Raw genomic sequence first — 22,635 nt, 5'->3', positions numbered from 1 at the left:
CCATCAAATGACTGGTGTCATAACTGATCACATGTGCAGCACCATATGGCAACTGCAGATCAAACAGAGGCCAAGATGACAGCTTCCTTGGCTGTAAAAGAGAGGAGGGTTTAGTTCAGCATTAAAACAGAACTAATTTGTTTTTCCAATTGCAAGCGTGCAGGCTGTTCATACCAGAAGAGACATGCAATGGCTCTTCTGCAATAAAATAAACCTACCTGTCTGCTCACATTCTTTCATTGAATATACACTGAGCTGCCCTGCTTAGGGCTGTATTATACCCAAAAGCAATGATTTAAAACAGTGGTCTCCAAACTGTGGCCCAGGGGCCAGATGTGGCCCTTTGCTTACCTCCATCTGGCCCTTGTGAACCTGTTCCTCCAAGTGACCCTAATGATGAGGCATTATTCCTCCCACTGATACCATGGATGGGTCACTATTCTTCCTGCTAAGACCAATGATGGGGCACTATTCCTCCCACTGACACCATCGATGGGGCACTAATCCACCCATTGATACCAACCATGGGGCATTATTCCTCCCATTGATACCAACCATGGAGCATTATTCCTTCCATTGATACCAACCATGGAGCATTATTCCTCCCACTGATACCAACCATGGAGCATTATTCCTTCCATTGATACCAACCATGGAGCATTATTCCTCTCATTGATATCAACCATGGAGCATTATTCCTTCCATTGATACCAACCATGGAGCATTATTCCTCCCATTGATACCAACCAAGGAGCATTATTCCTTACATTGATACCAACCATGGAGCATTATTCCTCCCATTTATACCAACCATGGAGCATTATTCCTCCCATTGATACCAACCATTGAGCATTATTTCTCCCATTGATACCAACTATGGAGCATTATTCATTCCATTGATACCAACCATGGAGCATTAGTCCTTCCATTGATACCAACCATGGAGCATTATTTCTCCCACTGATACCAGTCATGGGCCACTATTCCTCCTGATGGGGCAGTGGTTAGCTCCCACTGATGCCAGGACATTTTCTACCCCCATTGGCCACAGTCCAGTCCCCCTAAAGCCTGAAGGACCGTAAACTGGCACTTTGTTTAAAAAATTTGGAGACCCCCGATTTAAAACATTGCAGCTTACTAGTTTTTGGAAGGTGGTGTGGAACTAAAGGCAGAAATACTCACCTACAGTTTTCTCCAGCAGTCAGGAGAACACAAGGTCCTGTGACGATGGTAGCATCTTTTCTCCAGCTTTTTCTGGATGCTGGTATTTGACGGTCTTGATGCGGTGGTGCAGGATGACGTCACTCTCATGCATGTGCAGGAGTCATTCATCCCGGCACACTAGCATCATTTTGGAAATGTAGATGGAGCTGTGGGTGCGTGTACGTTCCACAGAGGAATGTGAATAGGCAGGTAAGTGTATTCTATTGCAGAAGAGGCATTGCATTTATTTTCTGCAATAAAGAAGGGGTGCGGTGCGGTACATAGCATGTGATTCGCACCGCACCCCTGTGCAAATCATATGCGATTCGTGTGCAGTGCAATCAGAGCCATACATTTTGTATGGCTCAAATTGCACCATACTCGCACCAAAAAGGCACAGGAACCTTTTTTGGGGTTGCATTAGAATTGGATCACATGGGTATTCACACCTATGCCATCCGATGGCATAGGTGTGACATAGACACCTTAATGTAACATAGACACCTGCGTCGGTTCGCATGAATGGGGTGCGATTCTGATGTGGTGCGGAATTCGCACAGAAAACGCTTCAAATTCCTCACCGCATCAGTGTGAACCCGGGCTAAAGGAGAACTAAAGTACGTGGTATCTACCACAGCTTTTATCATCTGAGGTCCCTCGCCAGCGCCAGCATCTTCTCCTCAGTTTCTTCTGGGTGCTGGTCTTTGGCCATCGTGGTTTTAAGTTTTATTTATTTTAAACCCTTATCCCCCCCCAGAAAAAACAACTTAGCTGTATTTGCTTAAAAAGTGTTAGCTGGAATTTGGCATTAAAGCAGAACTAAAGGCAAACTTAAACTTCTGTGGCATGTACGCTGAGCTGTGTAGAGACAGTTCAGTTTACATCAATGGCACAGTCCCTTGGTGCCATGATGACTGACTTCTGGAATTAAGTCATCCCGTGCTGGCCAATCAAGATAGCCGAAGACTGGCATCCAGAAAAGACAGGGTTGGGACAAGGAAGGGGGGGGGGGGGGGTTGTGGACGAGCAGGCATGTGCCCTGGGCACTGTGTTATGGAGGGGGTTTTCACTGGTGATTTGGCCGCGTGCTGCTTCTCACTGACAGGAATGACTGCAGTGTCACTCCTGTCAGAAGGAACAGCAGCCAGCTCCTGCTGGAGAGAGGATTTGGTCTTGTCCTCCCTCCAGCCTGCATGGAGAGGAAGAATGCCAACGCTAAAACTGAGAACTAACGCTTTGGAATGAGGGCAGACTGTTCTTCCGCTCTCCCCTTGTCATGTGACCATGTCTGGAGAGAGGAAGAAGAACCTTGCCTCATTCCAGACTGTGTGATCTGTGAGTACAACAGAGAATGGGGGAGACAGCTCAGCCCCAGACCTTCCTTCTCCTCCTCAAACCCCCCTTAGCCTCCTCTCTCTTACCCTAGGTAGACATTTGTGGATTGCACAAATTGTGTGCATTCCTGAAACGCACAAAAACACAGCCCTTTTTGCATGCAGTGGTGCCATTAAAGCTTTTTGGCACAACCATGCACCATGCTTTTGTGTTCATTCACCTGCACCAAAATGCATGTAAACAAATTGCCATTTGTTTTGGTGCGACACAATTTTTAAAAAGGTTCTTTTATGCATTTTCTTGCGTTGGCAGCCCGGTGAAATGAACTGTACTGCCTTATATATGCTGTGCAAAAATGCGCACACTCCATCACATATGCGAAGGTGTGAACAGAGCCTTAGGGCTAGTTTACACTTTTAGTAGCCCTCTGAAGTGTGATTTGCATTAGATTGCTTTTCAGAGGGCATTTGACAGACTGTGAGTACTCATTATGTCTCCTCACTGCCTGCCTGTCAGATGTGACAGAGGATAATTTTGCTGCATGTGTTTATCTCATATGGATGCCTTTGCAGACTGGGGGGGAAGCTGTTGGGAAGCAGTAAAAATACAGCTCAACCTTTTGTTTTTACCACTCCAACTACAAGCGTAAACAAGGCCTTAGGGTTTGTTCACATGGAAGGACAGGGCAGTACAAGTAAGCAGTTGGACTATATTTTTATGGCCCTACAACCACCCACCTGAACAAGAAGATATAGCTGCTCAGGGCTGTACACATGCAATGGCCTGATGCTCTGCTTTACAGCCACAGCATGAATTGAATTGAATGGGGTTACGTTGCAGCTGAATGCTGTGCATACGGCTGCAGCACAGTGGGTTAAACAGGAAGGGAAAAGTTGATATATCCCCTCCTGTCAAAGCCCTCTGAGGCTAGTTTCACACCTATGCAGTTTGCGTTTGAATAATTTCTGCAGTGCGTTTTTGCACATGCGTTATTGACTTGTTTTCAACGCATTTTTGATGTGTTTTTTTAATTTTTTTTGCCCAACTTGTTGCTGGGCAGATTAAAAATGCAAACGCATCAAAAACACGTAAAAAATGCATGCAAAGCGCAGCACTTGCGTTTTATATGTGGTTCCATTGAAGTCTACTAGACTAAAAACGCAAACTTCTTCTGGAAAAGAAGTGCCTGACCCTTTCCAAAAAACGTGCTCGCAAAAACTGTATAGATGTGAACGTGATCCATCCAAATCATGACAAATGGCATGCGCTGCGTTCCTGCAAAACGCATTGAAAAACGCAAAAACAGGTGTGAACCTGGTCTAAAAAAGATCTACCACTGTTAGTTTTCAGGGTGGGCAGCAATGATTACCGCACATCTGAATGAGCCCTTAGAGCCCTTTCAAACTCCCTTCTTCCTTCAGACCCCCCAAGATCCATTTATCTCTATGCATCACTCAGAGCTCACCTCTCCTTTCCTCCTTTAGCCCATTGACAGTCCTCTTCAGACTGACACCAGCAATGCAGCGGCAGTTTTTTCCCTACAGACACTGATGCAGCACCATTGTTCTTCTCAGCAACACTGCTTGTATGGCGACAGTTTTTCCTTCCTATGACACCACCAACACAGGGACAGTTTTTCCTTTCTATGACACCACCAACACGGGGACAGTTTTTCCTTCCTATGACACCACCAACACAGGGACAGTTTTTCCTTTCTATGACACCACCAACGCAGGGACAGTTTTTCCTTCCTATGACACCACCAACACGGGGACAGTTTTTCCTTTCTATGACAACACCAACACGGGGACAGTTTTTCCTTTCTATGACACCACCAACACAGGGACAGTTTTTCCTTTGTATGACACCACCAACGCAGGGACAGTTTTTCCTTCCTATGACACCACCAACACGGGGACAGTTTTTCCTTCCTATGACACCACCAACACGGGGACAGTTTTTCCTTTCTATGACACCACCAACACAGGGACAGTTTTTCCTTTCTATGACACCACCAACTCGGGACAAGTGTTCCTTTCTATGACACCACCAACACGGGGACAGTTTTTCCTTCCTATGACACCACCAACACAGGGACAGTTTTTCCTTCCTATGACACCTCCAGCACAGGGACAGTTTTTCCTTTCTATGACACCACCAACGCAGGGACAGTTTTTCCTTCCTGTGACACCACCAACACAGGGACAGTTTTTCTTTGCCACTGTTTGCTCCTTATTTGTGATTTTGAACTCTTCCGTTTGTTGCAGTGTACCACAACTATTGGTATTATTTCAGCACATGCCACAAACATTACATACAGTTTTCTCCAGGCACCACTATTAGCCCCCCCTTCCCCCCAGGTTGCCATCTTCACCCTGAACACCAGGTGACCTTGTCCCAGCACTGGATGAAAGACCTCTTGCCGAAGTCAAACCCCTGAAGAGGAGGTAAGTACTGAATTGTGAATTTAGTTCAGCTTTAATTTGTTATTCGAGTCCAAATAAATCTGCTAGTCTATCTAAAACTGGCCAAACATGAGTCAGTTTTTTACTTTCAGGCAGCAGGTTGAATGAAAAAAAACTGACCTGATTCCCCCATCCACACATTTGATATGGATGCGGTTATCCTCCCCACCATACCATTGCATTCTGACAGCGAGACTCCTCTACACTGATCAGCACTGCAGCTGACTGGCTGCAAGCACTTATCGAGCAAAAATACTGTAAATCAACAGTCCAGTTCAAGAGAAGTTGATCATTAGATCGACTCTTCTCGAACAGGAACAGCACAGATGGATCAATATTTTGCCAGTCCCAGCTAAGCTGGCCAAACTTTGATCCATCTATGGGCAGCTTAAGCACTTGCCGACTGCAGATAGCCGAATGACGGCTTCATATGACATCCTCCCAGAACACGCCCTCCCACGCACCCCCGGTGATCTCCTTGATCGCTGTGTCCTATGGACACAGTTGATCACGTGATGTGGTAAAAGGCCATTCACAGCAGCCTTTTACCATGTGATCAGCCGTGTCCAATGTCCACAGCAGATCACCAGTAAATGTCAGAGGACGGATCGGCACTGATGATCAGGGCACTGATGATCAGTGCCCTGATGATCAGTGCCACCCACCAGTGCCACCCACATGTGCCCAGCAGTGCCACCTACATGTGCCCAGCAGTGACTGTTAGTGCCACCCACCAGTGCCCAGCAGTGCTGCCCATCAGTGTCACCCATTAGTGCCCAGCAGTGCCGCCAGTCAGTGCTCAGCAGTGCTGCCTGTCAGTGCCATCAGTGCCACCCATCAGTGCCGCCTATCAGTGCCCATCATTGGTGCATATCAGTGCAGCATCATCAGTGCCAGCTCATCAGTGCCACCCATCAGTGCTGCCTATCCGTGCCACCTCATCAGTACCGCCTATCAGTACCCATCAGTGCTGCTTATTAGTGCCCATCAGTGCTACCTATCAGTGCAGCCTCATCAACGCACATTAGTGAAGGAGAAAAATTACCTGTTTGCAAAATTTTATAATAGAAACCTTTTTTTTCCCAAAATGTTTGCTCTTTTTTTGTTTATAGCACAAAAAATAAAACACCCAGCGGCGAGTAATTACCACAAAAAGAAAGCTCTATTTGCTAAGGTTGCTGGTTCAAATCCTGACCACGGCACCACCTGCCTGGAGTTTGCATGTTCTCCCTGTGCCTGCTTTGGTTTCCTCCGGATACTTCGGTGTCCTCCCACTCTCCAAAGACATGCTGGCAGGTTAATTGGCTCCTGTCTAAATTGTCCCTAATATGTGTATGTATGGATGTGAGTTAGGGACCTTAGATTGTACGCTCCTTGAGGGTTAGGAACTGATGTGAATGTACAATATATATATAAAGCACTGCGTAAATTGACGGTGCTATATAAGTACCTGAAATAATTTGTGTGAAAAAAAGGATGTAAATTTGTGTGAAAAAAAGGACGTAAATTTAATTTGGGTGCAGCGTTTCATGACCACGCAATTGTCATTCAAAATGTGACAGCGCTGAAAGCTGAAAATTGGCCTGGGCAGGAAGAAGGTATAAGTGCCTCGGTAGGCAAGTGGTTAATAAGAGACATATAAAGCAGAAACAGGTGCAGGAATAGAGAAAGCACCAAAGGAGAACATCCTAGTAACAATACAAAGAGAAAAGTGACCATATTGTGTTAACTCTCAGCAATAACTGGTTGATCATACCCTGTACAGAAAGCACAGGAAACACTTATATGACTATGAAAAGTGGCCCAAGGCACAAGTGATGGCAAGGAAACTCAAAAAGACCTTTCAGATGTCAAAAAAGCCGATACCACTGATGATGGTGGACCGCACACTGCGAATACAGATCACTAGGGTAAGTATACCTAAGGCAATATCATTTAACAACATGAGCTTCACAGAGAAGAAGATAACATAGTGCGCTAAGAGAGGGAGAGGCAATAGAAGAAAGAAGGAAACAAAAGAGTAGAGGGAATTTCCCTTCTGGGGCAACAAGGTCAGATTTTCGACATCCAGAATGACCAGAAAAGAGTTGATAGTAACGCCTAGTATTCTAGAGATATGTGTAGTCTATCCAGTAAAACCAAGTTTTACTGAATCGTTCCTCCATATCATTATAGGAGGCGATGACATCTACCATCGTTTTGACATCATCTGCTCAGAAAGGCAATACTTGATTAGGCAGAGGTAGCTAAGCAAGTAATTTCCAGCCAGGTTAATGGCTCTCCACTGTCACAACAGGAGAGCGAGACGCCGGGTTGGACTCGGAATCTAATAGTGTGCATCTTCTCTGGAAGACCCAGATACTGTTGAGAGCACCTCTCTAATCGTTATCAGAGTATTCCAGCTCTGGTGGGGTAGCCCCATTGTCCTTATATCCCTCCAGCTGTTTACATATATTACTAGAGTTACCCTGGATTTCATTGGAAGGGAGTTTGGTGTGGAGTCTGAAGTGCCTGTTAGAGTGTTTTCTGCATAACTCTGCCAAGAACGCTCTAGGGAAAAAGGAGAGTCCTTTTACATGGCATGCCAAAATCATAGACTGGTTTACTCCTCCTGCTGGCACTTTTTTCTCTCTTTATTACAATGAACGAAGGTACGCTTGCTTCGGAACCCTAAAGATGGCTGTAGATGGTTAGAATTTCAGCCAGTTCAGCAGGGACCGGCTGAGATTTGAACCATGTATGGGCAGGCTGAATGTACCCAAGTTGATCGATCAATCAACTTGGGTACAACCAGTACAATTTTACAAGCAATTTTTACACTCGTGGTTGCAGGAAAGAAAATCAGTTAGTCTATGGCCGGCTTTAAGCAAACAAAATGGAAATCACATTTGTAAAGCACAAGAATATGCTGGTGTATTCTTATTAAATAGCACTCATGGTTAGGCCCTAATGTCGCTTGGTGAAGTGGTGAATTGGTCTTTAAAAAGAGAAAAGTCGACGACCTTTGTACAACTTATTCCTGTGTTTCAGAAAATTCATAACCTAACTTGAAACATTTGGGCTGGGTCTCATTCAATATACAGTTGTGTTCAAAATAATAGCAGTCAGACATCACTAAGCTGATCAATCACTGTTTTTGGTAGAAATTATATTTCTACATGGCAAATAATTTACTAGCAGGTGTAGTAGAGTAATAGAAATCCAACAGACCCAATAGTCATGACATGCATGCTGCTGATTCTGTGTAATTGAATCACTAATTGAAAGGGGCATGTTCAAAATAATAGCAGTGTGGAGTTCTATTAGTGAGGTCATTCATTCTTTGAAAAACAGGTGGCAATTATTGCCCTTATTTAAGGAAGGAAGAAAGGCAGCAAATGTTGTACATGCTGGTTACAGTGCATTTCTCTCTGAAATTCTGAGGAAAATGGGTCGTTCCAGACATTGTTCAGAAGAACAGGGTACCTTGATTAAAAAGTTGATTGGAGAGGGGAAAACTTATAAAGAAGTGCAGAAAATGATAGGCTGCTCAGCTAAAATGATCGCAAATGCTTTAAAATGGCAACCAAGACCTGAAAGACGTGGAAGAAAGTGAAAAACTACCATTCGAATGGATAGAAGAATAGCCAAAATGGCAAGGACTCAGCCAACAATCAGCTCCAGGAAGATCAAAGAAGGTTTAAAGTTACCTATGAGTACTGTTACAATTAGAAGACGCCTATGTGAAGCCAAGCTATCTGCAAGAAGCCCCCGCAAAGTCCCACTGTTGGAAAAAAGACGTGCTGAAGAGGTTACAATTTGCCAAAGAGCACATTGACTGGCCTAAAGAGAAATGGCGCAACATTTTGTGGACTGATGAAAGTAAGATTCTTCTTTTTGGGTCTAGTGGCTGGAGACAGTTTGTCAGACGACCCCCAAACACTGAATTCAAGCCACAGTACACTGTGAAGACAGTGAAGCATGGTTGCGCAAGCATCATGATATGGGGATATTTCTCATACTACGGTGTTGGGCCTATTTATCGCATACCAGGGATCATGGATCAGTTTGAATACATCAGAATACTTGAAGAGGTCATGCTGCCTTATGCTGAAGAGGAAATGCCCTTGAAATGGGTGTTCCAACAAGACAACGACCCCAAACACACCAGTAAACGTGCAACATCTTGGTTCCAGACCAACAAGATTGACGTTATGGAGTGGCCAGCCCAATCCCTGGATCTTAATCCAATAGAAAACTTGTGGGGTGACATCAAAAATGCAGTTTCTGAGGCGAAACCAAGAAATAGAGAAGAACTGTGGAATGTAGTCCAATCATCCTGGGCTGGAATACCTGTTCACAGGGGCCAGAAGTTGGTTGACTCCATGCAACACAGATGTACAGCAGTTCTCAGAAACAGTGCTTATACAACTAAATATTCATTGAGTGATTCAAAGGAAAGCAAAATCTTCAAACATTTTTCAGTTTATATAGTGAATGTTTGAGTTTGTAAAGAAGAATACAAACACTGCTATTTTTTTGAACAGTCTAATATTCACTTTTCTTCATTTTTTTAGAGGAACAACACAAATTTGATATATTTTTCTTCATGTTTTGATTTGGAATAGAATGTGTAGTGTTCCCAATGCATTTGTGTGTATGGAAATAAAAGCTATTAGAAGGATTTTCAGCTTTATTCACTTTTTTCAACACACTGCTATTATTTTGAACACAACTATATAAACCATTCAATTACAAATCCCTTGTTGTCATGCCCGGGAAAGACAGCTGCAGCGTACAGCCGCCCATATTAATGAATAGCCATACAGTAGCTGTGTGCAGGTATATATCAGGCTTTTGTAAATTTCTGCATGCACCTAAGTCCTTGAATGTAGCTTTGAGGGATTTACACCCATGTGCTTGTTTACGCAATAATAATAATACGAGTTCTTATATGGTGAGACCTTATGGTTGGACAGATATCTTATATGGTGAGGCCTTAGAGCTGATTCACACATGTGCAGTGCAGATTGAAGCTGAGGTTTCACAGCTAATTGATACAGTAGTTGTTTACCGGTTCATGGCAGGTTTCCATCAGGTTCAGGACATGATTTGCTCTCAGGATTATCTTGTTCACACATATGCGATTTAGTAACGGTTCCCATAGATGTCAATTGCCTGTAATCTGCACTTGAACCTGAAGGCACTGCTCAGAAATCGTACATGGCTCTTTTTCAAACCACACTGAATCCACACCACCAGTGCACTGGACATTTGTGAACAGGCACTATAGGAAGCAATGTTATTTCACATGTCATGGGCATTGGATGCCATTCAAACTGCATATATGTGAACCAGCACTCATGGGTGCACAAATAATACATGTTCTTATATGGTGAGACCTTATGCTTGGACAGATAATATCTTATTAGGTGAGGCCTTATGGTAGACAGATAACAGAGTATCTTATATGGTGAAGCCCTAAGTGTGGATAGATAATATTTTCTATGGTGAGGCATTATGGGTTGTCAGATAATATCTTAAATGATGAGGCCTTATGGGTGGACAGCTAATATCTTATATGGTGATACCTTATGGGTGGACAGATAATGTCTTATATGGTGAGACCTTATTGGTAGACAGATAATATATTATTGAAATATTGTGAACATGAAAATGAAAACTGAGTGTATAGTCCAAAGAAAGTCCGAAAGCCAATTCTTATCCACCAAGTGATTCTTCCATCTCTTCAAAATAAATTACCACATGAAAGAAGAAAATGATGTTCCTCCTATCGGGTATACACTCACCAGCTAATGTTGCCCCCACTCTCATGGTTGGCTAAAATGGCTCAATAAATATCTCCCGGTGGGCTGACGGATCAATCAATGCCGATATCCTTCCTCTCCTCCAATCTCCATAATCGTATAATACTGGGAATCCAATATGGTGGTACTTATTGTAACAGACGAGCCCCCCCTCCTCTAAATACTTCATACTCAGACCAAATAAACCTGCTAGGTGTCCTGTGTCCAATGGGCCTGGATGGCCAATATTTCCAGAAAGAACAAGGAAATCGGCCACTTCTCCTCTACTTCTAGGCACTTTTCCTTCTCAGCTCCAATTAGCCACACAAAATATCCACTGGGCCAACAAATCCTTCAAAAGCAAAGCTGTAGAGAAAGCATGGAGGGAAGAGGCTGAGTTGTATCCTGTACGCTCAGCGGTTCCTTCTATGGATTCCTAAGGCTCTGCTAGGGCTGCAGGATCCTCTCCTCTTTTTGTACACTGCTAGACTCAGCTGACTCCTGTGCTCAGCAGCAGCATTGCATTCTTCTTTTCAATTTTCTCTTCTCTTTTCTCTTCTCTTTTCTCTTCTCTTCTTCTCTTCTCTTTTCTCTTTTCTTTTCTCTTCTCTTCTTTTCTCTTTTCTTTTCTCTTCTTTTTCTTTTTCTTAGGTTTACCTGTCTATTTGCAGCAGCTCTGGCGCAAAAAGTCTGCTGCTAATCAGAGTTCAATAGCTCATGCTGCAGAATGCGTCAGTGTAGTGACACATCACCTACCCTTCTATTTCTTGTCTCTTCTATTCTGATTGCATAGACCATGAGTTATAAAGACAGAATTTGAAAGCAAACTCTTCTTTGCTCTCAAACGTTGTAATGCTCAGTGACATCAATGCCATGGGTGCACCTTTCATTATATGTTAATTTTACAATGTAGATTTTTATATAAATACAAATTTAAACTTTATAAAAACAAATATAACATTGTTTAAAAATGTATAATATTTAAAAGAATTAAAATAAAATTGGTCGCAGATCATTATAGTTTCCCTTTATCATTAGACTTACCGAGCGTACTAGCATTTTCAAATCCTATATGCATATATTTCTCCCATGACAGGTGTACTTTAATTATAGACCTTACATTTTCTCAATTGTTTCAAAATAATATCTGAATTTACTGTTCTAACAGTTTGGCTCTGTCGGAGGTCAGGCTTTGATAAATTATAATATACAATGCAATTAATGTCATTTCATTACATCTTTTGTTTCCAAGTCTACCCCCTACAATGTTATTTGACTTCATCTGCAAAGTGCTGTGCAAACTGGTGGCACTATATAAATCCTGAATAATAATAATAATAATTTGAGTTAAGTTACGCATTTTAATGATGTATCAAAACAAATTTCAATGAGTCACATAAGCAGTTAATATAATACTGCAAAAATGGAACATGTTTTTATAACACTGTTTAAAAGTCTAGTTCATTTGTCAGTCCATAATAACTGGTATCTTAAAAGTAGCCAATTTTCAGCAGGATTAGTTCCTGCTAATGACTTGGTAATAGCATGCTATTAGCCTGTGACTGCATAAATCTAAACACAAGGAGAGGTTGGTATTAGCTAGATAATGTAAGTATTTATTTGTGCTCAGCTGCAGTAAGATAACTCACAAATCAGTAGTAAACATCTTTAACTACTGATGCACAAGTCAACAACTTGTTCATCATATTCCTCAAGTCCTCATGCACACTGGATGTTTTCACAGCAGCTGTTTTTGGCTTTTGTCATTTTTTCTAGAGCCAGTAAACTCCCCAGTATGTTATCCTAGGTGTCCATGCACACATAGACTGTAATCAACATTTTTTGGCTGGAAAAAAAAATCCCCAGACCTAGAGTTTTTTTAGCTGAAAAAACGCAGAAAAACAAGGTAAAACGCGGCAAACCAGCATTTTTGGAATTTTTTTTGAGCAAGAAAAATGTTTTTGTTTCGTAAAAAAAAAACTAAAAACGCGAATTACTAATGCAAAACCGCTAAAAAAACACTGAAAAACTCACAGGAAACAGGGCATTTTGCCTTGTCTTGCGGTGGGACTGCGCACTGACTAATTGCCACTCACATCTCCAGTGACACTAATACAGTTAACAGTGTTAATAAAAAGCACTGCCACTGTACTAATGACACTGGGCAGGAAGAGGTTAACATCTTGGGTGATCAAAGGGTTAACTGTGTGCTGTTTTACTAGGGGATGTGCTGGATTTTTTTTCCTGCTTTTCAGGGACATAAAAACTGGCACAACCCTGGGTTTTCAGGGAGATAAAAACCGGCACAACCTCACTGACAGCAGAGAGATCTGTGTTGTTTACATACACAGATCTCTCTTCTGTCACTCACTCTGCCAATCGCCATGAATCGCTGGCCAGGACCTGGTGATTGGCATTTAAAGTAGTCAATGGCATTGCGCCGAGCGGGTGCAATGTCATTGACTACTTTAAATGTCAATGGAGAATGGTTCCCTACACATGTGTTTGAATAAACTTCTTTTGTTCATCTTAAGACAAGTGGTTATGACTGAATTTCACAGCAGAAGAGGGCCTATTTATTACACTAAGAAGAGAAGAGTGGGGAATAAAGAAGAGTTGTTGTTCACCTATCTGATGTCTTTTTATACTCCTTGGGAAAATTCAGATAGCATTCCGCTTGTTCCTTATTGGGTAAAGCTGTATGTAAGAGTGTCCTTTCTTTTCTCTAGAACAGGGGTCTCCAAACTTTCCAATCAAATGGCCAGTTTATTGTTCTTCAGACTTTGAGATGGCAGGACTATAGCAAGTGTGAGTAGAAAATGCCCTGGCATCAATGAGAGTAAACCGTGCCCCATCAATAAAGCCCCATCATTGGTTTTAGTTGGAGGAATAGTGCCCAGGGGCGGACTGACCATTTGGAAACTCGGGCACTGCCCTAGGGCCCGGGGTCAGTAGGGGGCCCCATGAGATGCCCCTCGTACCTTTTTCATGGGCGTGTTTTGAGTTTTGGCAAGGACACAGGGACCCCATGATCCCCTATTGCCCGGGGCCCCATGAGTTGTCAGTCCGCCCCTGATAGTGCCCCATCATTGGTTTTAGTGGGAGGAAAAATGCCCATCATTGGTGTCAAGGGGAGGAATAGTGCCCCATCATTGGTATTAGTTAGAGGAATAGTGCCCCATCATTGGTTTTAGTGGGAGGAATAGTGCCCATTATTGGTGTCAATGGGAGAAATAATGTCTCTTTGTTGTTATCAGTGGGAGGAATAGTGCCCAAAGGGCCAAGTAAAGCCAAGCGAAGGGCTACAGTTTGGAGATCACTGCTGTAGAAGGGTTAGAACATTGCCTGGGTCTTTATTGCTTTCTTTGTCTGTGGAGATACCCAGGTACTTCTTGCTCTGATACCTGTTACTAGTGATGGGCTGCATGTTCAAGTTGTCGAACGCAAGTTCGACTTGAACATGGGCCGTTCATGTGTTTGTTGAATACACAAACAGTATGGGAGTTCAGCAGGCCCCACAATGCACTGCTCCCTGGCAGTGCATTGTGATACCATGTACCACTTACTTATTCACATGGGGGGTGGCATCTGGGGGCCCCCTTTTTAAAGGGGGCTTCCAGATTTCGATAAACTCCCCACCTGCAGACCCCCACAACCAACGGCCAGGGTTGTGGGGAAGTGGCCCTTATCTCCATCAACATGAGGACAAGGTGCTTTGGAGGGGAGACCCCCTGCCCCAAAACACCCCCCCATGTTGAGGGCATGTGGCCTGGTATGCGCTTGCTCATCCCCCCCTTTCTTGACCTGCCGGGCTGCATGCTTGGATAAGGGTCTGGTATGGATTTTGGGGGGACCCCCACGCCATTTCTTAAAAAATTTTGGCGTGGGGGGTTCCCCTCAAACTCCATACCAGACCCGAAGGGCTTGGTATGGATGGGAGGGGGGACTATGTCCGTTTTTTGTTTTTTTTAATTGTCGGGCAACGCCGGCAATTCTTTTGACATTCAGCTGTCAGCAGGGAACCTGCTGACAGCTGAAACATTAAAGAATGTTTCACTACTAAAATACTGTATGACTTAATATAACTCATGCGGTATTTTAGTAACTGAGTGGTATCTTGCTGCATACTCAGATGCGGTAAGATACCACTCAGTAAATTGTCCCTGTTCGAAGTTTGCGGTCTAACTTTCAGTAGGTTTGAATGTTCGACCACTAACCGAACAGGGGGGTGTTCAGCCCATCACTACCTGTTACTAGGACTGTGAGCAGGCAGCAGACACCTGACAGAGATTCTAACCCACTGATGCCCAACCTTTGGCCTCAGGGATACATGCAACCCTTTAGTACTTTTTGAGCAGCCTTTGGTCCTCAGCAGTCTTTAAAGGGAGTGGGAGCGTTGATTTCTGCTAACATATCCCCATTCCCACTGTTGTCTGCTGCATGTCTCCAGTAACCAAACCTGTAGAATAAATGCAGTCTCTAAACATCATTTTCACCTGCTGTCTCTGACAGTCCTTTCTAGCATTACACATACTGAGCGTTATGTGCAGATGTCAGTGACTACATGGCGATGTCAGGGGCCACAGTTGAGGCCCCTATACCTCATAAGTTGACAACTACTGTAACTCTTCCTGACACAGGACAAGGCGTTCATGCTTTCTTAGGCCACTGTGATTGGTATCTCCCTCTGTTCCCCCCTTCCGTTTAGTGCTAGTTAGTTCAGTCCAAGCTAAACCCTCCCTGTTTCTTCTTTGCTCCCCTAAAGTAGTATTAAAGTCTGATTTCTCACTTGTACCTGCAGGTAAATTTAAAATAAGTCCTACCTGTAGGTACAGTGAATATCATCTAACTGTGCATCGTTTAGGAGATATTCACATCAGCTCCAGCTGATTAGATCACTAAACATGCGTAGTGTGCTCTGCATTCAGGAAATGCTGAAAGTGCCATGAATACAAAGAGCGCTGTGTCGTAATCGTGACTCCCATGCGCATGCACATGAGTGATGTCATCTCAGCCTGGTCATTAAAATGACCAGAGATCACGAACCTGGAAGGAAGACCGTGAGATAATGGAAGCACTGGCAGAGGTGACAGCGCGCTGCTGGAGGGCTTTGTTTCAAAGGTAAGTCTGTCATAGGGGGCTAGTATGCAGTGCTTACTAGCACATTATGACATTAACCTGCAGGGGACCCAGCTATTTTTTTTTCCACAGAGTTTACTACCACTTTATTCAGCATTAGTTCTTTAGAGACAGGCCTTGGAAAAGTTATTGGAGTTGATTTACTAAATCTGAAGGGTGCAAAATCTGGTTGAGCTCTGCATAGAAACAATCAGCTTCCATTTTCATTTTTATGTCAAAGCTTAATTGAACAAGCTGAAGTTAGAAGCTGATTGGCTACCATGCACAGCTGCACCAGATGTTAGTAAATCAACCCAAAGTCTTCTTTCTGGAAAAACATCCTCTGCACTTCAGTTGTTTGAAATAACATTGCGTTGGATTCTAATTCTGTGTCCTATTGAAGAGTTAAGCTGCCTGTGAATGGTGCCAAGTCAGCAGGTTACTATACTAACCAGACAGACTGAGGTTTATTTACTAAAGCTGGAGAGTGCAAAATCAATCTCGCTTCTGCCTAGAAATCAGCTTCTAACCTCAGTTTGTTCAATTAAGCTTTGCCAATAAAACCTGGAAGCTGATTGATTTCTGTGCAGAAGTGAGCCTGATTTTGCACTCACCAGCTTTAGCAAATAAACCCCGCTGTGTCTACAAAGATGTGTCAAAGCATAAAACGTCATTTGAATTAGAACACAGCACATGGAGGCAAGCTGCCCGATCGTGTATGTTGTACTTGCAGAATCTTTGAATGTTTTTTGTTTCTTTTTTTGGCACAGCCCTAACCCTAAAATCAATCGTTAGTTATCATTAATATTTTGTATTTTATTTTATATATATATATATATATATATATATATATATATATATAGTATGTATTATGTATTTAATATTTTGTTTTCCTTCCTTATTCTTTTCCAGAGGTTCCAGTCTGTTTGTGATGTTAGTGGAAGTATGCAAAGTAGAACGTCTCCAAACCTTTGAACAGAAAATTATTTGACTATAAAAACATGCCAAACTACAAGGAATCTCAGGGAAGAACAGTCTCCCGGCCCCTTTCAGCCACCCCAGACACTCTGATTGCAAATAGATATTTGATACTGCAAAGACTTGGCAAAGGAAGTTTTGGAACCGTTTATTTAATATTAGACAAGAAGGCAAAGGAAGACGAAAACCAGTAAGTAGCTTTTGCAAAGTTTTGTTTTATTATTAAATCAGTTTTATTTAATTAAACTGCAATTCCAAATGCCAATCAATGAAATGAAATCAATTGGTGAGATACTAATGCTATCCAAGATATAATGCAACTGTTCAAAATTCAGGTTCACTCATCAAGGCTCGCTTACTGGGACACCAGGCAAATAGTTAAACACCCATGAAATGGGAATAGGTTTACTGTTTTAATACAGTGGGCACAGAAAATAATTACTGCCCTTTAAAATAATCACATTTTGTTGCTTTGCAGCCTGAAATGAAGACATACACAGTTTTTGTTTTGTCCAGCTATATTTATTCAGTGCAACTTATAACATCTAAGTCAGGGGTCCCCAAACTACGGCCCGCCAAAGCCATTTATCCGACCCGCTGGGCCAGCTGAAAAACATAGAAAATCAGAAAAAAAAACCACTGGCAAATAGCTAGGCTGCTCACTGGGTCCTTGGCCGCGAGGACCCAGCGAGCGGCAGCCTGGAAGTCCCTGTTTTCACCTGCTGCAACCAGAGGAGCAGTGTCCAGTGCATTAGTGTACAGTGCATTGCGGTGTCCAGTGCATTACACAGTACAGTGCATTGCGGTGTCCAGTGCATTACACAGTACAGTGCATTGCGCTGTCCAGTGCATTAGTGTACAGTGCATTGCGCTGTCCAGTGCATTAGTGTACAGTGCATTGCGGTGTAGAGTTCGTTACAGTGTACAGTGCATTGCGGTGTCCAGTGCGATACAGTGTACAGTGCATTGCGTTGTCCAGTGCGTTACAGTGTACAGTGCATTGCGGTGTACAGTGCATTGCAGTGTCCAGTGTATTAGAGAGCTCAGTGCATTGCGATCTCCAGTGCGTTACAGAGTACAATGCATTGCGGTGTCCAGTGCATTACCGTACATTGCGCTGTCCAGTGCATTAGTGTACAGTGCATTGCGCTGTCCAGTGCATTAGTGTACAGTGCATTGCGGTGTAGAGTTCGTTACAGTGTACAGTGCATTGCGGTGTCCAGTGCGATACAGTGTACAGTGCATTGCGTTGTCCAGTGCGTTACAGTGTACAGTGCATTGCGGTGTACAGTGCATTGCAGTGTCCAGTGTATTAGAGAGCTCAGTGCATTGCGATCTCCAGTGCGTTACAGAGTACAATGCATTGCGGTGTCCAGTGCATTACCGTACATTGCGGTGTCCAGTGCGTTACAGTGCATTGTGTTGTCCAGTGCGTTACAGTGTACAGTGCATTGTGGTGTGCAGTGCGTTACAGTGCATTGCAGTGTCCAGTGTTTTAGAGAGTTCAGTGCATTGCGATGTCCAGTGCGTTACAGAGTGCAATGCATTGCGGTGTCCAGTGCGTTAGTGTACAATGCATTGCGGTGTCCAGTGCATTACAGTGCATTGGGGTGTCCAGTGCGTTACAGTGTACAGTGCATTGCGGTGTCCAGTGCGTTACAGTGTACAGTGCATTGGGGTGTCCAGTGCGTTACAGTGTACAGTGCATTGGGGTGTCCAGTGCGTTACAGTGTACACTGCATTGGGGTGTACAGTGCATTGGGGTGTCCAGTGCGTTACAGTGTACAGTGCATTGCGGTGTCCAGTGCGTTACAGGGTACATTGCATTGCGGTGTCCAGTGTGTTACAGTGCATTGGGGTGTCCAGTGTGTTACAGTGCATTGGGGTGTCCAGTGTGTTACAGTGTACAGTGCATTGCGGTGTCCAGTGTGTTAAAGTGCATTGAGGGTATCCAGTGTGTTACAGTGTACAGTGCTTTGTGGTGTCCAGTACGTTAGTGTACAGTGCATTTTAAATATTGTATTGCTTTTTTCCAGTTTTTTTTTGCACTACAAATAAGATATGTGCAGTGTGCATAGGAATTAGTTCATATTTTTTTCAAATTATAGTCCGGCCCCCCCCCCAACAGTGTCAAGGTCTGTGAACTGGCCCCCTGTTTAAAAAGATTGAGGATCCCTGGTCTAAGTGAAGGATATAACACAAACATGTCAGAAAAAGAAATCAAAAACAGAATCACTGAGTTGGAAAAAGGATCACCCCTCCTAAAAATGACTCGTAAACTCAATCAGGTGTAGCTGATCACCTTCTCAATGACACACAAAGTCATTTGACTTTCAGCTGATCAGTTGTGGTCATTTTTATTAGCTCAGCATGAAAAGCCTTCCTGGAGAATTTCAGTCCCTGGCAGTGCAACTGAAGCAAACAATCAACTATAGGTAGCAGGGCACTGTCAGAAGATCTCCGGGATAAAGTTGTGGACAGGCACAAGTCAGGAGATGGTTACAAAAAAATGTCAAAGGCTTTATCAATGCCTGGAAGCACAGTGAAGTCTAACATTAAGAAGTGGAATGTATTTGGTACAACACAGACCCTCCCTTGATCAGGACGTCACTCAAAACAGGTTGAAGGAGCCAGGAGGAAACTGGTCAGAGAGGCTACCAAGAGGCCTACAGCAAGTCTAAAGCAGTTGCAGGAATTTATGACAAAGAGTGGTCATTGTGTGCATGTGACAACAATATCACAAATTCTCCACAAATGTGGCTTGTATGGGAGGGTTGCAAGAAAAAAGCCAATCCTCAAGAAAGGCCACATGCTGTCAGGACTGAGCTTTGCCAAGCTGCAACTTGAAGATTTTGAGGCCAGATGGAAAAAGGTGTTCTGGTCAGATGAGACTTATGGAATTAAATGGAATTATTTGGCCTCAACAATAAAAGATGTCTGGCGGAAATCCAATCCAGCTCACCATCCAAATACCACCATTCCTACAGTAAAGCATGGAGGGGGTAATATCCAGTTATGGGAGTGTTCCTCTGCAGCAGGGACTGGAGCAGTTGTCAGGATAGAAGGAAAAATGAACGGGGCAAAATACCGACAAATTCTTGAGGAAATTCTGCTACCCTCTGCCAATGCGAAAAAGATTTACCTTCCAACATGACAATGACCCTGTCAGGGTCCTGTCCATGGCAGAAGTTCTGGAAAATCTGGCATTTCTGCCAGTACTCTACATGGCTGCAGAAGTAAATATCAGCCTCAGTCTGGTGCCAGACGTCCTTTATAAGGAGGCTCATCACTTCCTCTAGTTGCTGGATGATCTCTAGCTCCCCGTGCCCTGTTCCTGTTTCCTGTTTACTGTGATTCTGACTTGTGATTTCCTGTTACTGACTCGGCTTGCTCCTGGACCTGTCTACTCTGATTTACCCCTGATCTGACCTCGGCTTGGCTTACGGATACTCTCTCTCTCTCTCTCCTCTTTGAATGACCTTGGCTATCCCATCTGACTATGTCTGCTCTGATTCCCACCTGGTACCTGACCTTGGCTTGAACCGACTACCCAGTAAACATCCAAATCCCGGAAGGGCTTGCATACCACGCACAGGCGCCTCCTGTCTGCAGACCTATCTCCGTGTACCAGCTGTGTTTCTGAGTGGACCACCAACCAGCACTCCTACAGGCGACCTGTGCAACTTTAGGCCAGTCTCTCACTGTCCCACTCTCAGGGGAGTCCAGAACTTAGCCGTAAGGGAAGCCCTCTCTCCATTGGCCTCCATCACCAGGCACCCAAAGCACACAGAAAAAATGACCACACAGTGGTTGAAGGAGAAAAAAGTGAATGTCCTTGCATTGCCTAGTCAGAGCCCAGACTTCAACCCCATTAAAAAGCTGTGGAATGACTTGAAGACTGCAGTCCACAAACGATCACCATCAAATTTAACTGAACTTGAGCAGTTCTTCAAAGAAGAGGGGGCAAATATTGCAAAGTCTAGATGTGCAAAGTCAGATGAGACATATCCCAACAGACTAAAGGCTGGAAATAAAGCAAAAGGTGGTTCAACAACATACTGACACAAGGGGGTGATCCTTTTTCCAACTCAGTGATTCTGTTTTATAAGTTACAATCAGGGGCGGACTGACCATTTGGAAACTCGGGCACTGCCTGAGGGCCCGGGGTCAGTAGGGGGCCCCATGAGATGCCCCTGGTACATTTTTCATAGGCTTTTTTGAGTTTGGGCAAGGACACGGGCCCCATGATCCCCTATTGCCCGGGGGCCCCATGAGTTGTCAGTCCACCCCTGGTTACAGTTGGATAAAACAAAAGCTGTGTCTGTCTTCATTTGAGGCTGCAAAGCAACAAAATGTGATTATTTTAAAGGGGGTGATTCTTTTCTATACCCACTGCAGTAGTTCTGTACAGCAACAGTTGTGCTTTACAGACCTCTGCACAGTCCAGGAAGATCACCCTTCTTCTAACGGCGGCCCTCCAGCTGTTGGGAAACTACAAGTCCCATCATACCTCTACCTTTGGGAGTCATGCTTGTAACTGTAAATCGTGCAGTGCCTCATGGGACTTGTAGTTTGGCAACAGCTGGAGGGCCGCCAGTTTGACACCTGCGCACTAAGTGTACCTGGCACAATTTTTACCACATTTGTTAGGTGACACATTAATAGTATATAGTCCTAGCTTGGGTAGTTGTATTACAACATTTATGCCTGTGTTTGCAGCGGGAGTGAGATTCAGCCCTGTCCTCCACTCTGTGACTTTATTCTTGTTAGCTTCTGTCAAAATGATCAAGAATTTTCCAAAAATCCACCCAAATGCATACCTTTATTGACAGCTCCTGTGAACATTTACACATATATTTTTTTATCCACTGGATGGCAGCATGGTCTCATGTTTGTAGCCTTATAAATGGCCTCTAAAAAGAAAATTGATCAAACTATTTCAGAATACTGTATGGGAAAAATGCTACTGAAGAATCTTATTTTTCAGAAACTCATAAAAGTAAGAACAGGCTGAAAAAAAAATTGCACAAGACACAAGAGATATATTTTTCGGTATATTTCTTTGGTCTATAATAATGCTGAAGACAGCATGTGATGGTCTGACGATTGATTGAGCAGTCACCATATAGTAAAATAGTAATAGCTAAAGGCTTTCTATGTCTAGATGTGTATGTTTCTTGTTTCCATTGATGTTTTCTCCTGAAGTAGTTGCAAGTTATTTCTTGGCGAAAGTTGTCATTGTGCAGCACAGTGGAGCACAGCTGTTTTTACTGCTTTGTTAATTTCTGGAAAAAATGACAAGCAAACTAGACAGTTTAGGGGTAGTCAGGTTGTAGAGGTAGAATGCTATAAAAGTTCATGTGCATATACAATAGAAAACTGACTTTTTAAAGGGCTCCTACCTGGAGGTTTCATTTAAAATAGAAGTACTGTATATTCTGCTGCATGCGGTTGGACATGGCCAAATGCTGTTTCCACCCGGCCCGGCGTCCCTTTAAAAAATTCTGAACGTCAAAGGCTTGGAAAAGATTGGCCAGTCTTGTGACCACTGTGATTAGCTGTCACAGTAAACAAACAAGAAACCATATATACATGTGCTCAAATCCCAATAGCTAGTACATGCATTTATCTATCAGGTGTTAAAGGGGTGTAACCACATATCAACACTAGAAATTCTGAAGGAACCCCCTGCACACTGCTATATACCCGTTCCAGCAGACTTTGCAATAAAAATTAGGGATATTTCGTTT

At 43.5% G+C, this 22,635-nt stretch overlaps 1 protein-coding gene across 1 annotated transcript in view; it reads left to right on the top strand.

Annotated features, from left to right (window-relative positions):
• NEK11 (NIMA related kinase 11) overlaps nucleotides 1-22,635 on the top strand; it is a 378,537-nt gene that overhangs the window by 6,248 nt on the left and 349,654 nt on the right. The window contains exon 2 of the mRNA XM_089652057.1: nucleotides 16,820-17,075. Within this exon, the coding sequence (XP_089508183.1) occupies nucleotides 16,909-17,075 (167 nt within the window). The 5' untranslated portion in view covers nucleotides 16,820-16,908. The remainder of the gene's footprint in view (nucleotides 1-16,819; nucleotides 17,076-22,635) is intronic.

This window comes from Staurois parvus, unplaced genomic scaffold, assembly GCF_062004578.1.
Source record: "Staurois parvus isolate SC_StPar_1 unplaced genomic scaffold, SC_StPar_1.0 ptg000670l, whole genome shotgun sequence".
NCBI lineage: Eukaryota > Metazoa > Chordata > Amphibia > Anura > Ranidae > Staurois > Staurois parvus.
Note: the sequence above shows the minus strand (reverse complement) of the source record. Positions and strands in the feature narration are given on the sequence as shown.